This window comes from Ursus maritimus, unplaced genomic scaffold (genome assembly GCF_017311325.1).
Source record: "Ursus maritimus isolate PB19 unplaced genomic scaffold, ASM1731132v1 scaffold_14, whole genome shotgun sequence".
NCBI lineage: Eukaryota > Metazoa > Chordata > Mammalia > Carnivora > Ursidae > Ursus > Ursus maritimus.
Genome location: NW_024423786.1, coordinates 43,082,967 through 43,101,269, shown reverse-complemented (window position 1 = coordinate 43,101,269; position 18,303 = coordinate 43,082,967). Strand labels below are relative to the sequence as shown.

At 43.5% G+C, this 18,303-nt stretch overlaps 1 protein-coding gene across 1 annotated transcript in view; it reads left to right on the top strand.

The window, feature by feature from the left end:
• Positions 1–16,429, top strand: part of KIF15 (kinesin family member 15) — a 65,086-nt gene extending 48,657 nt beyond the window's left edge. Inside the window, exons 23-35 of the mRNA XM_008703905.1 lie at positions 303–372; positions 756–842; positions 1,435–1,539; positions 2,681–2,803; positions 5,666–5,812; positions 6,347–6,448; positions 6,752–6,916; positions 8,486–8,595; positions 11,049–11,121; positions 11,598–11,635; positions 15,230–15,395; positions 15,597–15,728; positions 16,070–16,429. Of these exons, the coding sequence (XP_008702127.1) occupies positions 303–372; positions 756–842; positions 1,435–1,539; positions 2,681–2,803; positions 5,666–5,812; positions 6,347–6,448; positions 6,752–6,916; positions 8,486–8,595; positions 11,049–11,121; positions 11,598–11,635; positions 15,230–15,395; positions 15,597–15,728; positions 16,070–16,132 (1,381 nt within the window). The 3' untranslated portion in view covers positions 16,133–16,429. The remainder of the gene's footprint in view (positions 1–302; positions 373–755; positions 843–1,434; positions 1,540–2,680; positions 2,804–5,665; positions 5,813–6,346; positions 6,449–6,751; positions 6,917–8,485; positions 8,596–11,048; positions 11,122–11,597; positions 11,636–15,229; positions 15,396–15,596; positions 15,729–16,069) is intronic.
• The last annotated feature ends 1,874 nt before the right edge of the window (positions 16,430–18,303 follow it).

Genomic DNA, 18,303 nt, shown 5'->3' with positions numbered 1-18,303 from the left:
TAGCCGTCCCCGTGAGTTTCACGTTCTAGCACAGAGAGAGAGGTAATAAACAAGCGCTTATGTCAGCAAGTCCTAAGTGCTCTGAAGAAAAAGGAACTCGTAGCACAAAGATGGGATGTTCTTTAATAGTTGTTGAAGAAACAGGTAGACATCGGACTCCTGCTGAAACACAGCGCCTAACACCAAGTGTGTGCCATGCAATGTGCCGTTGTAGTTCACTGAATCTCTTCTCTACAAACATACTCAGTTCCTGTTTCCATGGGAAGAAGTCATGAGTAAAAAAGAGCATTCTTTTCTTCCAGAGAAATCTTAGAAGTTCTTGAGGTCGTGCGTCAGGAGAAACAGAAAGAGATGGCTAAGTGCGAGCAGCAGGTGAGTGACCTGTGCTCTAACTCTAGTATTTGAGGTCTGTAACTTCTGTTCCTGGTGTCGGAAGAGGAGTATGAGAAATACGGTTTCAGCTCTCAGGTGTCAAAAATTGCTTATAAAAAGAAGGACTTGTTGGTTGGTTGTATTATTTTTGAAATCTTGTTTTTCTAACTCCTAGATGGCTATGATCTTACTTTGTTGGTGGTCCCCTGGAGGAAACCCACAAAATCATCACCTTTTAACCCAGCTTCTCCTTTTCATGTGTTATCCTAGTGAGCACTGTATAATGTGAACAGCAGATTTCATCTCCTTTTTTTTTTCTGTGTGTGTGTGTGGTTAACTTTGTGATTTAATTCTTTTTCTAAAAATACTTCTTTTTCCCATAGATGATAAAAGTACAGAAACTGGAAGAGAGTTTATGTGCTACGGAGAAAGTAATCCGTAATCTAGAGAAGTCTAGAGATGCTGACAAGGTTGGTAGAGGCCAAAGCTGCGTCCCTCTGCATTGTCTTTATAAGTGATACTTTAATGGTGGTCCAGTGTCCTGCCCCCAGGGGGACTGGTAGCTCGCATCCATAGACACTTAGGCCTTGTTCATCTTCCGAGGTTGCCAGAGAAGGAAGTCTTCCATTTAAGTTAATTCTCCACGTAACTGCAAGAGCAAACTGCTCTATCGCTTCTGATGGCACTGTGTCTGAAACATTCTGCGCCTTTTAACTAGGATGCTGTCAGTAGGACCCTCTCTTGTTGGCTCTGAGTCCCATAATACAAACTGACTCCCTGCTGTTTCATAGTAAATAAAATATGTATGTCCAAGTGTAAAATTGGGCATAAATTCCTTATATACGTACCTCTAATTCATTCAGAAAAACCAGAGCAAATGATTCAGTAAAATAGTATAAAGCCATTAAAATATAAATTGATAATAATCTAAGGTGACATGTTTTGCTAAAATAAAATTGACTTCTCTTATTGTCATTAGGAAAGACAAATTATTTGTTGTTTTAAAAATGTTCTCCTCCTTAATGTCATTGGGTATGAACATATTGTTTCTGTCCTCGTCAGGAAGTGGTAGCTGACCTCATGAGCCAGGTCCAGGAGCTGAGAACATCGGTCTGTGAGAAAACAGAAACCATAGACACCCTGAAGCAAGAACTGAAGGACATAAGTGTAAGTTCTGTCACTGACGAGATGCCACACTTCACAGATTCCTCAAGAGTTTAACAAATGCTCCACCAGAAAAAAGATTTCTGTGGTCACATTGGTTCGGCAATGCTAGTTGAAGTTCCACAGGTTTCTGGATTTGCAGAACTTAACAGAGCCCCTACTATAACAGAGCCCCTACTATGTCCCCGTGCAGTGCGCCTCTGGGAGGCAGCACAGGCTGCGGCCTTGCCCGGATGGCCCCCACCGGGGAGCAGTGTTCTGTGTGTACCGGTTGGGAACTGCTAATCAGAAATAGACCGGCTGTGGTCTGTGATAGTTAAGGGTATGTGGTGTTCCTTAATTGCTTCAAGAAAAAACAATGACACATTTTGGTTCAGTTCAGAGACATTCACATATAGTGAGCTCTGCCCCTGTTGGACTTTCTGACCTCAGCAAGTTACTACGTTCCTCAAGTAACTACTTTCCCTTGCGCATATCTAAGTGGAATGTTGGTGCTTCCTCCTCTCTTCGGTCAAGGTGAAGGTTTTTGTCCACGTTCCTCATTCCTCTGCTACAAAGGGAGCCTGCTGTTCTCCACATTTGTTTGCTAAAGGCAGTCTCCTGATAAAGGTGTGATAATAAGATGGGGCGCCGGGCTGGCTCAGTCAGTGGAGTGTGCGCCTCTTGATGAGTTGTGAGTTTGAGCCCCACGTTGGGTGTAGGGATTACCAAAAAACCAAAACCCAAAACCTGGATGTGTTTTCACTGGTACTTATGGGGCTTTTTGATGTCTCTTCACCATTCGGGCACTTACTCTTCCATTCGTTTATCCAACAAGTAGTTACTGAATGATTTGTGGTAATCTCATCGTCACCTTGGAGCTCAGACTCCTTGTTATTTTAATCTAAAAATAAACACAGTAGGGGCGCTTGGGTGGCTCAGTGTGTTAAGCCTCTGCCTTTGGCTCAGGTGATGATCTCGTGGTGCCGGATGGGGATCAAGTCCGGTGTTGGGCTCCCTGCTCAGCAAGGGGTCTGTTTGTCCCTCTCCCTCTGCCCCTCCCCCTGCTTGTGCTCTTTCTATCTCTTGAGTAAATAAATAAAATCTTGAAAAGAAAAACACAGTAAAGCAGACAGCTCTTGGATCATAACTTTCTTTTTTGCAGTGCAAATACAACTCTGCTTTGGCTGACAAGGAGGAGAGCAAAGTGTTGATTAAGAAACAGGAAGTGGAGATTCTGGATCTGAAAGAAGCCCTTAGACTGAGAATACTCTCTGAGGACATAGAGGTAGATGTTAACACAACCGGACTCTTTTCTGGCTCTTTCCCTTGTCGATGTTGATATATATACGCGTGTGGGGAGGTTACTAATAAAGAAATAGAGGGCTTTTTGAAAGAATAAGTCTTAACTAGAGCTGTTTCCCTAGGGTAGTTAGGCCATTAGTAGGTAACATTAAAATTGTTATCTTTTATCCGGTTGATTGATTTTCATTCATTTGTGCTGACACCTGGTAAGTTCCTGGAACTGACCGTCTTCTCGAAGGGGAGCAGAGTGGAAGCTGTGTTTACTCAGTAGGGTGGCAGCAGCAGGGGGCAAAGAAGGGGCTGGGCAACACGTTAACCTCAGGCTTGGCTCTTGTGTTTTAGCTAAAGTAGGTTTTAATTTTTTTTGTTGTTGGTATAAATTTTTCTTTTTTAAATATTAAGCCATGCTGTTGTCACATGGTTCAAAATCCAAATTATATAAAGCAGTTATATAATTATATAAAACATTCCCTCGTGTTATCCTTCCAGAGACATTTTAGGCAAATCTCATATACATTTAGTTTTCCTTTTTTCACACGGACAGTAACCCACTGAGTATACTGCTCTGTGGTTGCTTTAGAAATAAAGTTTTCTTGGGGTGCCTGGGTGGCTCAGTTGGTTAAGGTCATGATCCCAGGGTCCTGGGATGGAGCCCCACATCGGGCTCCTCGCTTAGTGGGGAGTCTGCTTCTCTCTCTCCCTCCGCCCCTCCCTTGCTTGTGCTCTTTCTCACGCTCTCTCTCTCTCTCAAATAAATACATAAAGTCTTTGGAAAAAAAAAAAAGAAAAGAAAAATAAAGTTTTCTTGCTAAACTATGCTACCCATGAAACAAACTCAACAAATTGAGCCCACCTACCATACATCCTTGCCTGGCTTGGCATTTGGGAACGGACGAATGATTGAAACACTGTTACTTACCTCAAAATATGCCATCTAGATTAAGAGTTAGTTGTATTTAGGTGTAATCAATGACCTGGGAGCACAGGAAGGGGAGGAGGGGAGTGATTATGCTTGGAGAATTCCAGAGCGCTTCCCAGAGGAGATAAGACTTGTACAAGACTTTGCTGGGGGAGGGAAGCTTGGCAGCTGTGGGTGTTTGTGGAGTGGAGCGTCCCCAGCAAGGGGGGTGGTGGGGCATGTCCGGCTGGAGGTGGGGGAGTCTGTGTCACGGAGGGTCTCGAGGAACATGGGCTGTATCTTTTAGGAAACCGGGGTGGTGTGGACTTTAGCCCAGGCCAGAGGCGTTGAGGCCGGGCCCAGAGGTGCTGGTGGGGATGTAGGGCGAGTTAGAACTGAGCAGTGCCTCGGAAGTACTGCCGACAGGTGCCGGTGCCCAGAGGACAGGTGCTGTGGCGGCAGGAGCAGTCAGAGTGGCCACCAAGGGCGGCAGCCACAGTGACCGAAGCTGGTTCTGTTATACCCCTGAGATGGACGAATAGAGGCCTGGAGCGAGTTAGTGAAATACATTTTATACACAGTAGTTTTGAGCGTTGAGAACCTGTGGGGATAGATATCCAAGGCCAATATACCCAGTAATTTGTAATTATGTCATCCTGTAGCCCAGAAGGGACTCGAAGCTGCTAACATATATACAATCCAAGGAGATTAAAAGAGGGGTAAAATCCAGGAAAAGGAAGGTGAGACTAATAATAAGGGAATAATAAGTAATAACAGGGGTAAAATCCAGGAAAAGGAAGGTGAGACTGGTAAATATTAAGATCTAAGGAAGATACGCAGAGAAGGGTGATGACTTCCACTTCCGGTGAAGCTTGCGTTCAGCCTTTGGGGAGCTGGTCTGGTAATACCCAGCTTTCATTTTTTTGCACTTTTAGAAATTAGCCTAAAGAAATAATCTAGATGTGAGAATATGAGGCATATAATAGTGAAAAATTCAAATCAGCCAAAATATTCAGCGATGGGTTGAACTGTGGTGCATTCATAAGATGAAGTCGAGCCCACCCCAGGAAAAATGATAGGATAGAAGAGTGAATACATGGAAAAATGTTCGCGGTACATCGGGTATCTATGTGTGCATGTGTACCTGATGTATCACATTTTCCCACGCACTCGTGGCATATCATTTACATGCGTACACACATATACATTATTATTGTATGTGACGTGTACATAACATATATGTACGTATCTCTATATTATAATATTGCACATGTTAATTCATATGTAGTTATATAAGTTAATATATATATGTACGTATACGCACGCACATTTGGAAAGTTAGAGTGAGCAGATTCTGCTCTAACTTGGTAGGGCTTGCATGCTGTGTACATAGGAATTAGGTATGCAACCCACAGGACACTTAATTCTCTCTGCCACTTTCCATCAAGCTACTCCCCTGAAACGATGACGGCCTATGACTATGTATCACTCTCTGGTGACAGCCCAGCCCCTCCCCCAATGGGCTGAGGGCACTCATCTTTACAGCTCTTTATCTTCCAATGTATAAATGACTAGAGTCAATTGGTCAGACAGCGGGTAAGGACGAGACCTGTATCTGGAGTCCTCCTAAGGGAAGAGTGATCAACTTTGAGATCCTGGGGGTGAGGGGAAAGGTTCGATGTTAGGGGAAAGAGGTAGAATACAATCAAACCCCAATAGGGAGACCTGTATGAATTGCCTGTAATATTTCTCTTTAGACCCGTTCACTTAAATATTAACTGCTTGGTTTGCTTTGGAATGGATTCGCCCATAAGCAAAAAAAAAAAAAAAGTTCTTTCTTAAAACTTCCTTAACTTTTAAAATTACACATAGCAGTGATTTGCAAATCCTTAGTGGAGTACCCAGTTAAGAAAGGACTCTTCCTTTGTGGGGATTGTCCCCTGACAGAGGGATATGCTCTGCGAGGACCTGGCCCATGCCACTGAGCAGCTGAACATGCTCACGGAAGCCTCGAAGAAGCACTCGGAGCTGCTGCAGTCCGCGCAGGAGGAGATGACCAGGAAGGAGGCCCTGATCCAAGAACTTCAGCACGAGGTGAGACCCAGGGCCTCGGCTCCTCCAAGAGGAGGCGCTTAGGTGGGTCGGCTGCGCTGCGGGCTCTCAGCGACTCGGCTGCTTACATGGGTTCTGACTTGCTTGGCTGCCTCTCTGCCTACCCCCGGACCCCCAGCGTGCACCAGTAAGTTCTAACCTCTGGGGCAAGGTTATGGCTTACTTTTGTCCTCTTGTTGGCTTTTGTTTTATATTTTATTTTCCCCACATGACCCTTTGATTACCTGTGAAGCTTAAAAAAGTTTTTTTAAACACTGTAAATAAAGTCTGGGAGAGAGCAGGAGACGAGAGGGTCAGAGAGCAGCAACCAAGGTGCACAGACGTTTACAGCTGTAAACATTGCTGTGGTCTGGGCTGCTTTTAATACCTTACTGCTTTTCAGGTTATTACTGAAGTCCTGACAAAATAGCGTGAAGTCTGTATCCTCCTACCTCGGGCAGCTTGCCTGTTCTAACAGGACCATGGGCCCCATATGATTTTCTAACGCATCATCTCGCCTCTGTTCAATTTTCCCAGCTGAACCAGAAGAAGGAGGAAGTAGAACAGAAAAAGAATGAATATAACTTCAAAATGAGACAGCTCGAACACGTGATGGATTCTGCTGCCGAGTATCCCCAGGTACTTGTCAGAAAAAGAGCGCGCTGCGGGAAAGAATGAAGTTTCGTGGGTGATAAAAGTTTGGAAATTACGAAGACCGTAGCTTCGTTTTTTTGTTTAGAGAGAGAGATTTTCGCCAACACCTTTTCTGCTTTTTGCTTGATGAAAAGGTACCGGTGTTTTGTTTGTTTTACTTGGACAGGAATTAGAATAATAAGGTGAACAGCTGAGTGTTCTCTGTGCGCTTGGCATATACATTTACAGTGAAATCTTTGTGAAACCTCACTTAATCGAGTATTCAGATGACATTTAATTTTATCGTAGAGCCCTAAAACACCACCTCATTTTCAAACACATTTGGCAAAACTCCTGGAAACACAAGAACAAGAGATAGAAGATGGAAGAGCCTCTAAGATTTCTCTGCAACACCTTGTAACAAAGCTAAACGAAGACAGGGAAGTCAAAAATGCTGAAATCCTCAGAATAAAGGTAATTGGATGATTTTTTTCCCATAAACCTAATCTTTGAAAAGACACAGTATCCAAAATAAATGAGTAACATAGTATCTTTCATGGTTACTGACGATACAAAATTCAAAAGGCACAGAACTAAAGGGTACACAGAAAAGCCTTCCTCCCCTGCCGACTCCACACTGCCTAGGTGACCGTCCCTGGGGGCTCCCACTGTAGCCAGGTTCCCATATGTAACCACATCTGGAAGCATTATCTCCCTGCCCATTTGGTTTTTATGATGGTATCATACCCGGGCCGTACCAGCTACTCCGATCACAGTGCTGCCTGACTTAGATCCTTGCCCGTTTCGTAGAGAGGGCACGCTCTCTCACTACAGTTATAAATTTGTATTTTTCTTATTAGGAATAAGATGGAGCATTTTTGGTTTTTCTGTTTCTCTGACCTGTAGCCTTCGCCCATCTTTCTATTGTTGGACTTTTCCTTAATGATTTGTAGGCATTCTTTATGTATGAGGGAGATTTGCTTTTGTCTATGATAGTTAAAAATACTCTTCTCTTGTTTGCCCTTCCTTTAAACTTCCTTCTGGTTTTGTTTTGGTTTGGGTTTTGCCCAGGGACTTGAGGGTACGGTGATTATACGTGGGGAGAGTGTGTTTGGAGGAGCATTGAGGGGCGGGAGGTGTGTGGAGGAGCACCGGGGTGGGTGGTGTGTGGGTGCGGAGGGGTGTGGGTAGAGCGGATGGGGTGCTTCGGAGAAGATTGCAGTTAGCCTGTGAGGCTGTTGCTCTGCAGTTTTTGTTTAGGAACAAAATGAGCTCGCTGTAACCAAGGGACAGAAAGTACCGGAAGACAGCATCTCTCTTAACTTTAGGGGATCATTCTTTGCTTTTTTATTTAGGGCAGCTGTCAGTATGCTGCTATCCCAGGAATGTGGCTGCTACCCAGACTGGCATGATTTTAGGACTGGGAAGAAATTGGGTCAGGTTAAAAGAAACAGTGGACAAGTAGAAGTAAAGGAGAAAGGACACTCCTTGCAGACAAGTATTTATTTCTTTTGGATGGTTATGCTCATGATTTTCAAATTAGAGTTCACTTAAGGATTTTGAGTGACGGGCTGTGGCGCATCCGTTGGACACTACGTACAACGCAGCGATTTGACAGTTCCACCCGTTACGCTGTGCCCGCCACAGGTGGGGCTACCATCTGTCACCAGACAAAGTTATTACTCTGTTATTGACTATATTCCTTACATCAGGTTTTTCTAAATTAGAATTTATTAAAGAGAATCAAATAGAACATTTACCAAAGTAGGGACTTTTGAACGTCTTTTCTCATAAAGGGATTTTAATGAATTATGTGGTATTGTTGAGAGACGTTTAACACACTGTGGGTATGAAAAGGAGTCATAGTTCCAGGCCCCCAAGAGCTTGTCATAATCTCCTTTTTATCCAGCGATACCCAGGGCAGTGTTCTGTGCCTAGCAGGAGCTTCAAATATGAATATGTGTCTCATGTGTGGCTTTGGGGAGCGGAATCATGCCTCCTCTAACGTGTTTTCTGAAAAGACACGATTTGATGTCTTACTAGGAGCAGTTGTGTGAAATGGAAAGCCTCCGCGTGGAAGCCGAGCAGTTGCGAGAGAGAAACTGGCTCCTGCAAAGTCAGCTGGATGATCTTGAAAGGGAAAAGAACAACAGGTGAGAAAGAGCCACCAGGACTCTGTGGGCTAAATCGTGGCCTGCCTGGGTGTGGGTAGGGGAAAGTGGTTGGAATTGGTTTCACAGTGTGCACGGTGTTCGCCGCTAGTCCAGGGGAAGCCCCGTTGGTTGCTTTTGAGTCAGGTCTGGTGGGGGGGGGGCTGCTTCTTCCAGGATGGGAGAATAAGGCCTTCATGATCTTGCCAGCCCTGCTAACGTTGCATTGTTGTAGAGCTATTGAAATGAATTTCAAGCATGGGAAACATTTGAACCAAACTGTCTACTGCTATTTGAGGGGAAAGGGGCGTGGGGTGGGGAAGTTATGACCTCGACGAGACAAGGTGTCAGAGGTCCAGCAGAAAAGGAAGGGTTTCCTACCAGGTGATTTTGCTTCATGACCCATGGTCCGTGGAATGCTCCTGCGCAGGAAGGAGCTTTCCAGAGGAGCGCTCCCTTGGGTTTGGGTATTTGTGCATGTGGTTTGCCTTTAGCTATGACCATTTTCTGGTTGTATTTGCTAATGGGACGGCATAGTGTCATGGGCAGTCACACCTGGGCTCTGTCCTGTCTCTGACACCTGAAAGTCCTGTGACTTTGGACACAGTTTTTAACTTCTAGTGCCTCAGTTTCCTGAGCCATAAAATGAGGAAAATGATGGCTCTATCTCACAAGGTGTTTTAAAGACTGAAAATAACCTGGGTAAAGTGCTGGTTACAGTGCTTGGCCGAGGGGTGGCACTCAGTAAGTGGCAGATATTAGGTATACAAGGTAGAGTTATGATCCTGCCCTTCTGTGAACTTCCCAAGAAGGACTTGAGAGGAGGGTGGCCTGGACAAGAATGCAGCAAGTTGAAGTGAATCACAGGGGCTCTCCTTGTGGGATGGAGGCCCTGGCTGAATTCAGCTTCCAAGATCAGGGGTGCCTGCTGTTCCTACCGTTGCCGGTAGGTCTTGGGCAGACACACTCCCCTTCCCTGTCCAGAAGCAGCCCCGAGATGCACTGTCCAAAACCTAGCGAAGACAACAGATGCTTGAGGACGGTAGCGGTGGCTGTGCCAACAGTCTATTCCAGAATGCTTCTCTTCAAGTGTCAGGGAACATTGGAGATGCTCGATTTAGTAGCCCTGCCCCTCCCAGCTGATTGTGATGCAGGTGGTCCTCAGTCTGCCCACCTGCTGTCCACATGCTCCACCCCCATGTAAAGAAATCACTGTACTTGGTACACGGTCTTTTATCAAGAGCTAGTTTAATCATGGAACATGGAACGTTTTTAAAATACTCTGTTTCATAGCTACATGTCCCATATGAGGAGCCATACAGAACCTCATTCCTGAAAGACCAGAGTGGGAGAAAACTGTGGCTCAGGGGTCAGATCAAGCCCACAGTGTGTCTGGTCAAGAAAGTTTTATTGGAGCGTAGTCACATCCTTTCATTTAAATATTGCATTGACATCACAGCAGCCAAGAGGAAGAGCTGTGACAGGGACCCCCATGGCTCCCAAGGCCTAGAATATTTTCTGTCTGGTTCTTGACAAAAAAAAGTTTACCTACTCTTGGATTAGAACATAGAAAACACTTCTCTAATGGTTTCGGGTATTTTCCTCACTGAGGTCTCATTACCATTTCTGTCTAGGCTGCCAGATTCATTAATTGAAAGAAACTACTGGACCTTCTGTTTTCCTTCAAGAAACGATCTTTTGCTCATCAGTGACAGATATTTCTAGAGGAGTCTGTGGCATCCAGGCAGGTTCTCCTTGGGGGATGTCCCCTTGGTGAAGGGGCTGTCCACAGAAACTCAATGTATGATCCTGCCCTGGTCAAGCTCACAGAGATGGACTCCCATTAATCAAATTCACAGGATACTGATGCATCATCCAGAATGTAATTTCCTTTACATAGAGGAGCATTCCTTTTCCATGAAAAGATTTATGTCTGGTACTCAGGGAATCCCCTTCCTGGTGTCAGGATACATGGGACGCCAGAGTACCATCAGAAAATTGCCAGCTGACCATGAAATCCAAGCAAGGGGGCGTTGGGGCTCCCTGTGCTAGACCGGCCTGAGGAACCCTCCCCACACCCAGAGATGCCCCCTGCCAGCTGATCACCAGGCTCCTGGACCGCCGGTCTCAGCCCCCTTTTGCTCCCATTTGATCTTCTTGTGATGCCGCTCTTGGCTCCATTTCTACTTTACTTTCCACCAGGCCTCGATTGGATTTCCCAGCTCTGTTCGTTTCATTTTTGTATGGGAGGCATCCTGAATTCCGGGGGGGTGCCTTATTTGATCCCCATATATCAATCACATTTGTGAACCGTGCTAACTTGACTTAATCACCGGAGTTAGCTTTGCATTGCTTTCAAGCTAGCATAACTTGGCATTGCTGCTACAGCAGATAGGAAACTGATACGTGGATATGCCTAACTGCGTTTCCGCATCCTCCCTTTTTCATCTCTGCAGTGGACAGAATCATCCAGATCAGCAACAGCTGAAGAAAGAACAAGAAGAAATGATCAAAGAAAGACTTGCTAAAGTATGGCTTTTTTTTTTTTTTTAAATGTAATAGTTATGTTTCTTGTCTGAGAAATGCTTTTCTACTTAGCATTTGTGGTTATAGATTTTAGAAACCATTTTACTCTTGAAATTTCTGTCTCTTCTGTATTCCCACTGTTAAGTTTGATATTTACCTTCAGTATTCAGACATCATTGATGATTAAGAGTGAATTTGTCTTCGTGTTTCAGCAGTTAGCCCCCTGCCCGCATCCCCACACGGAGTTTTCCATTTAGAATAGAAGCAGGTATAGGGTGCCCGTGGAAGGCCTCCCAGGGCACAACGCGTGAAGTCTGAAGAGACAGGCGCCCCCTTTCTGGGTGCACCGTTGGGATGTGGAAAAGGATGTTGGTTTAATTGATCTCATTACCATGAGGGAGAGTGGACTACTTACCACCAATCTTTTTCTTAGCAGTGGTAAAAACTTAAGCCATCTCTTTCTTTTTATCTTCTTACAGAATAAATTAGTTGAAGAAATGCTGAAAATGAAAACAGAGTAAGTGTGCTGTTTTGTAATTCAAGTTCTTGTAGTTTTCTTTCTTCTCCTCTAATGGAAGAAATACAATGTCTACAAGGCAGGGAACTCCTTTCCATCTTCTGGTTTCCTCTGATTTAAAACCTTGAGGCCCCCTGAGGCCCATAGATCAATAATCTTGATTTCTTCTGGTCTTGACCTTGGGTCTCTTTACATGTGTTCTGTAAACAGGATTTTAATTCATTCATCTAGTTTTCATATTAATGTAATCTTATAAACTGCCTCATTCTTAGATGAGCAAGATATACTGTATTTTCTGTCAAGTTCAAAATATGTAAACTGTTTGGTATTAACAAATACAATGGTAAAAAATTAGAAAGATAGTGCACTCTGAATAGATATTCATCCAGAGAAGAGGGCCTCAGACATTTTCACTTGTTAAACCTCCTGAAAGAATTTTGAAATACCACATACCCTCGTGCACATTTTTGGGGTTGACTTTATGTCTAAAGTTTCTCATTGGAAGTTTAAATTGATGCAAAGCATGGAAGTTCTCACATACGGAAAATAGTGCCATTTAGGAAGGAATAAAGTTCTTGGTGTCAGGATGGCCAAACGGTCTCGGGTGCCAGACTCCAGCTCCTGCTTCTTGTGGTCTGGATTTCTGGTTTCTGCATGGAGGTGGGGTTCAGATCCCACTTCTGACACATCACCGGTTTTGTTCCGGCCATTGTCCTATCAAAAGTCTCACCTTGAACTGGCCACAGAAGTAAAGCTCCGGTGGTGTTCTCCTAAAAGTATCCAACTGACCTGCTACTTTCTATCCATTTCACAATACAGGAACAAGTTCCTAAACCTAAGATTGCACATTGTTCCTTTTTCCTTTCAAATGGAGTGTCCGTTCCGTTCTTACAACACAGAATTATATCCTAATTTAATAAAGTGGGAAATTTTTTGTTGATTACCCTATTATATACCTGGGCAACAAAAATATATATACAAATGGGAAGTAATTTGTATTTGTATGGCTGGCTCTAGTGCTGTATTTCTTCTGGATTGAGTTTTCATTACAATTATTATTAATCACAGTGTCCTAAATTTATTATAAGTTTTTATAGATTATTATACATAGTAAAATTTAAGTGGAAATGCATCTCCCAGTGCATTTTATCTTCATGCTTTTGCTTCAATTACTCATTATTCTGTTATACTTAATTCTGGAATGAGACAATATTCAGTATCACCTCTGTTCCTACTTTCTGTTTTTATAGCTATAAGTGCTGAGAAATTTTATTCACACAGTAAGTAAATGGCAACAGAAGGAATTTTGTTAGAATCCTGTCATGCAGTTATTTGAACTCCATCCAAGTTAGTATGTCAAAAATTACATAGCGATCTGTCATCAAAAATTCTTTTTTTTTTTTTTTTAAGATTTTATTTATTGGGGCGCCTGGGTGGTTCAGTCATTAAGCATCTGCCTTTGGCTCAGGTCATGATCCCAGGGTCCTGGGATCGAACCCCACATTGGGCTCCCTGCTCAGTGGGGAGTCTGCTTCTCCCTCTCCCATTCCCCCTGCTTGTGCTGTCTCTCTCCCTGTCAAATAAATAAACAAAATCTTTTTAAGTTTTATTTATTTATTTGACAGGGAGAGGGAGTGCGCGAGAGAGCACAAGCAGGAGGAGCAGCAGAGGGAGAGGGAGAAGCAGACTCCCCACTGAGCAGGGAGCCCAATGTGGGGTTCGATCCCAGGACCCTGGGATCATGACCTGAGCCAAAGGCAGACGTTCAACTGACTGAGCCACCCAGGTGCCCCAGACAAAAATTCTTTTTCATGATCAGCTGACAAAGACCACCCATTTTGTAAACGATTTGTTACCCAGTCATCTGCTTTATAGTATCAAAGAGTATAGATGTGGAACAGAGCTTGTTCCATACTTTGCTGTACATACAAGCAGTTTAGGGACTGGCTCCCAGACAGGTGGTCATTGGAGAGCTAGGGTAGAAGTGCGGATCACTTACAGGATCTGTGAGAATCCAGCTGTACGGTTTGTAGAATTGCAGCTATTTTAGAAATAATAGCCATTTTAGACCTTCTAGCAAAAAGAATAAAAGCTCTGTAAGTTGGCATGTAATTTATTTCATAATCTAGGAACCAAGTGTCTCCAGTGATACACTGTCCCTAGAAGATAGAGGACCTCACACTGTGGGCCAGGGAAGCACACACTAGAAAGTGGCACACCCAGTTTTATCAGTCCCAACCTACAGCAGTGATTCTCACCATAATGTTATCTATTTGTGTATGTGAGGATGCATTAAAAAGCTACAAGGAACTGAATTCCATGCTAACTGGTGTAGGCAGGAGATGCTTAATTTCATATCACAAGAGGTCTGGAGGTGCACTGACTCAGTGATGCCATCAGGGACCCATACCCTTCCCATTCTTCTGCTTTCGGCACCCTTGCTTGTGTCCTCTTGGCCACAAAATGGCTGCCATAGCCCCAAATGTCATAAACAAGAGGATCACAGCTTGTAGTGAGGTGGGTTCAAAAGGGCTTTCTTTTGTCAAGGGGGCAAAAAGTCCTATTAGCCCCCAAGAATCAGCCTGTGCTTCGCTGCCAGAATTAACACCCCTCCAGGCAAGCTGAGGAAACCAGTATCTGGCAGTAGGTTGAAGAAACCAGGCTTAGACTAGACCAGTTTATTTTTTACCAACACTTGGGAACTGGGTGTGCTGCTGCTTCTTTTTCTTTTTTTTCTTTTTTTCCCCCCAAATAAAATGAGTTTTTATAAGCAAAGAAACAGCAAGGGATTGGTTGTTGGGTAAGCAGCAGCAGGGTCTGCTGTGCCACAGAAATTTCATCAAACTAAAGCAAAGTACACAAGACAAATGTAGAACAGCTCCAAGTGAACCAGGGAGAACATCAGTGCCTCCTCCCCATGCTGTTCTTCTGAGGTTCCACGGACTGTAGTCTGAGAACACTGCTCCTGAAATTAGCTTGTCTTAAATGGCATATTAAATTCTGAGTATGATGTCCTTAAGTAATCATTCTATTCCATATGCATAAAAATGCAGTAAAAAGTACTTGTTTCTTTTGGAGAGCTTATAGGATTCATACAATTTTATTAAAGCAGTATAGTTCTATGTAATTCCATGGTAACTTTGTTCCTCGTTTTTCTTTTCAATTGATAGTTGTATAGCGTATGAATTCTGAATAGCACACCCTTGAAGAAATGACTGGTGTCCTATGGTCTGAGAACCAGTTTTTGAAATCCAAAAGAATTAAGATATGGGGCATTGAATATAACCATGCAGACTGTCATAATACTTAAATTACATTTGCTCCAAAGAGGCCAAATCCAGAAGTTTCCATTCTAAATTTTTTATCATTTTAAAAAATGGTTTGAGAAGTTTTCCAAAAGGAAAGTCTTGGGTAAAATAACAAAAGACGCCTATCTGCACCCCTTGCTATCTCCCTATGCTGTCACTAGGGGAGGGCTGAGTGTTTGTGACGCTTTCAAATCAAAATTCTGGGCTTGGGTGAAAAATGTCTCATTTGAATACTGTTGTAATTATGTTCCTTTGGAATCCCACAAAACGCTATTTGCTGTTACAGCCTAGAAGAAGTCCAGAGCGCCCTTCAGAACAAAGAGATGGACTGCCTTAGAATGGCCGAGGAAGTCGAGCGAACCAGAACTTTGGAATCTAAAGCGTTCGAAGAAAAGGAACAACTGAGATCAAAGCTGGAAGAACTGTATGAGGAAAAGGAGAGAATATTCCAGGTGTGTTTGTGTGTTGGTTGTTTTCGTGTGCTTAGGACATATCTGGGAGGGGGGTGTCCGTGGTTCAGACTTGCTCTGTCATGAAAGTCAGGAACCTGGGCTCTCTGGCGCCCTGTGCTCTTGGGAGGCACGAAATAACGTGATGGTAAAAGCAAAATTAAGAGCAACTAATTTTCCCGCCCTGGACTGGTTTGCCTGCAGGAGATGGAAATGTTAAGGAAGCAGGTGGAGTGTCTTGCTGAGGAAAATGGGAAGTTGGTCGGTCACCAAAACCTGCATCAGAAGATTCAATACGTCGTGCGGCTGAAGAAGGAGAACGTCAGGCTCGCTGAGGTAAGCTCTCAAAAGTACTCTGAATAATGCTGAGCCTGGTCTTAGAATGATTGTTTAACTAAAGTTTAATTTAATCATCGAATCACTTAAATGCTTTCTTCGGGGAACTTACTGAATTAAAAAGTATTAATATATCAGTCCTTATTATTCCAAGTATAATTCAGTCCGTTGTCAGGCTCTAACATAATCAGATTCTTATTTAACGTTATAAATAGTTTACAAATTGAAAATTGTAGTCTTAGTTTGAAATATAAACTTAATGAATGCAAAGAATAACTTCCTGTAAGCATTTGAGCCTTAATTCTTTTTTTCTTTTCCTTTTCTAAAAATTTACTTCTCAGGAGACAGAAAAGTTGCGTGCCGAAAATGTATTTTTAAAAGAAAAGAAACGGAATGAATCGTAAGGCTCCTGGTCAACTACCTACCTAGGCATCACCTTTCTGGAGACTTTCTTTCCTCTTGCAAAAGTAAGCCCTCCCCTTGCGCGTTTAACAGCTGAATCAAGGAGCAGAATTACTAACTGTGTGTGGCGTTGGGGGCTGACCCTCAAGTTTCTGATGAACGTTCTGCATCCATGCTCGCCTGTGGCAGTCGGCAGTCTACCATTTAGAAGTTACCATCCCATTTCAAAGCTTTAAATCGACTGTAAATACTGGGAAAACCTTTTGCCTTTTTAAAATAAACTGCAGCTAAGGTTTACAGTGGCTGTTGGCCAGGTTATTTTTTTCCTTAGATACCATCTCCCGTAATCTCCCTCGAGTCACAGCAGAAGCTCTAACAGTACGTGGTGGTTTTAAAACCCGCCCCGACGAGAATCCTGTTGCAGAGCATGTATGAAGGGCAAACTTGTTAATATAGATTATTTTTGTAGTCTTACTTTCAGTATTCTCTCGAGCATTTTTTATGACTGTAAATATGGCCATTTTCCAAAATGTAACAAAATCCCTTCAAATTTAATAAAGTGATTTACGTTGTTCACTTGGGAGAGCCAGATTAAAGACTTGTCCCTTCACCCTATACTTTATGAGCACCTCTTATGTGCCCTGGTCATCCGTGAACAAAGCAAACAAAACCTCCTGCACTCAAGGAACTACTGTGTGTCACCACTTCTTTCCCTTTCATTGCGAGTCATATCCTGTTGTGTGAAGATGCCACATCTGATTGACTCACCATTGGACGGACACTAGAGCTTTTGCAGTTTGGGGCTATTACGAATAACGCTGCTGTAAATATTCGTGTACAAGTCTTGCTGGGGACCTGTGTTTCCTATGGCTTGAGTAGATATCTAGGAGTGGGGTTGCTGGTAAGCCTGTGTTTGACTTTTTAAGACACTGCCTCCCCTTTCCAGATGCAGTTTGGTTGTACCCTCCACATTCCCACCAGCAGGGGGTTCAGTTTCTCCACATCCTTCTCCTGTTACCTTCTCCTGTCACCGCCACATGTTTTACTGTAGCCATCCCAGTGTCTGTGTCGTGGCTCATCACTGACATTCTCCTACAGCCTCATGCTACTGAGCATTTCTTACATATAATAGAACACCATACTCGGCAATAAAAAGAGGCTTCGTGGATGAACTTCAACAGCAACAAAAAACATGGAAGAAGCCAGACCCCAAAGACCACATACTGAGTAATTCCATCTATGTGAAATGTCCGGAAAGGGCAAGCTGTAGAGATAGAAAGCAAATCATCGGTTGCTTGTGGCTGGGGATGGAGGCGAGTGACCCAGTGGGCATGATGGGAACTTTCTTGATGTGGTGGAAATGTGTTGGCTTGTGGTGATGATTGCACACATTTAGCTCTATATATTTACTAAAAATTAAACTCTCTTCAAAATGGCTTCATTTTATGGGTCATAAATTATACCTCCATAAAGCTAAGAAAAAACAATTTTAAAAATTAAAATTCCCAAGGAGTAATAGTCAATCCCTAAGAGCCAGAAACAAAAAAGGAACCAAAAATCAGTGTAGGGGTACCTGGTGGGCTTGATGGTGGAGCGTGGAACTCTTGGTCTCAGGGTTGTGAGTTCAAGCCTCACACTGGGTATAGAGATTCCTTAAAAATAAAATCTTAGAAAAAAGAATAAAATTCAGCATAAGGTAGAGCGTAGAAACTGAGATCGCTCTGGAGGTGGGAGAAAGGTTGGAACACTGGTACTGAAGAGGCTTGGATGTTACCCATGTATGGGAGTGTCTGGGAGCTGCTGGAACAAATGACCACACACTGGGAGGCTAAAAACAAATGTATTCTCTCTCAGTTTCTGGAGGCTAGAAGTCCAGAATCAAGGTGTCAGCAAGGCCATTCTCTCTGAGGGCTCCAGGGGGCTTCTGTTCCATGCCTTTCTCTTGGCTTGCGGTACCGACAGCAGTCCTTGGCGGTCCTTGGCGTGTAGATGCATCACTCCAATCTGCCTCCCTTGTCAAATGGCCTTTTCCCTGTGTCTGTCTCCTGGAAGAATACTAGTCAGATTAGGGCTCACGCTAATGACTTCTTAATTTGGTTACATCTGCAGTGGCCCCCTACCAAGTAAGGTCACATTCACAGGTGCGGAGGATTAGGACTTAAACGTATGTTTT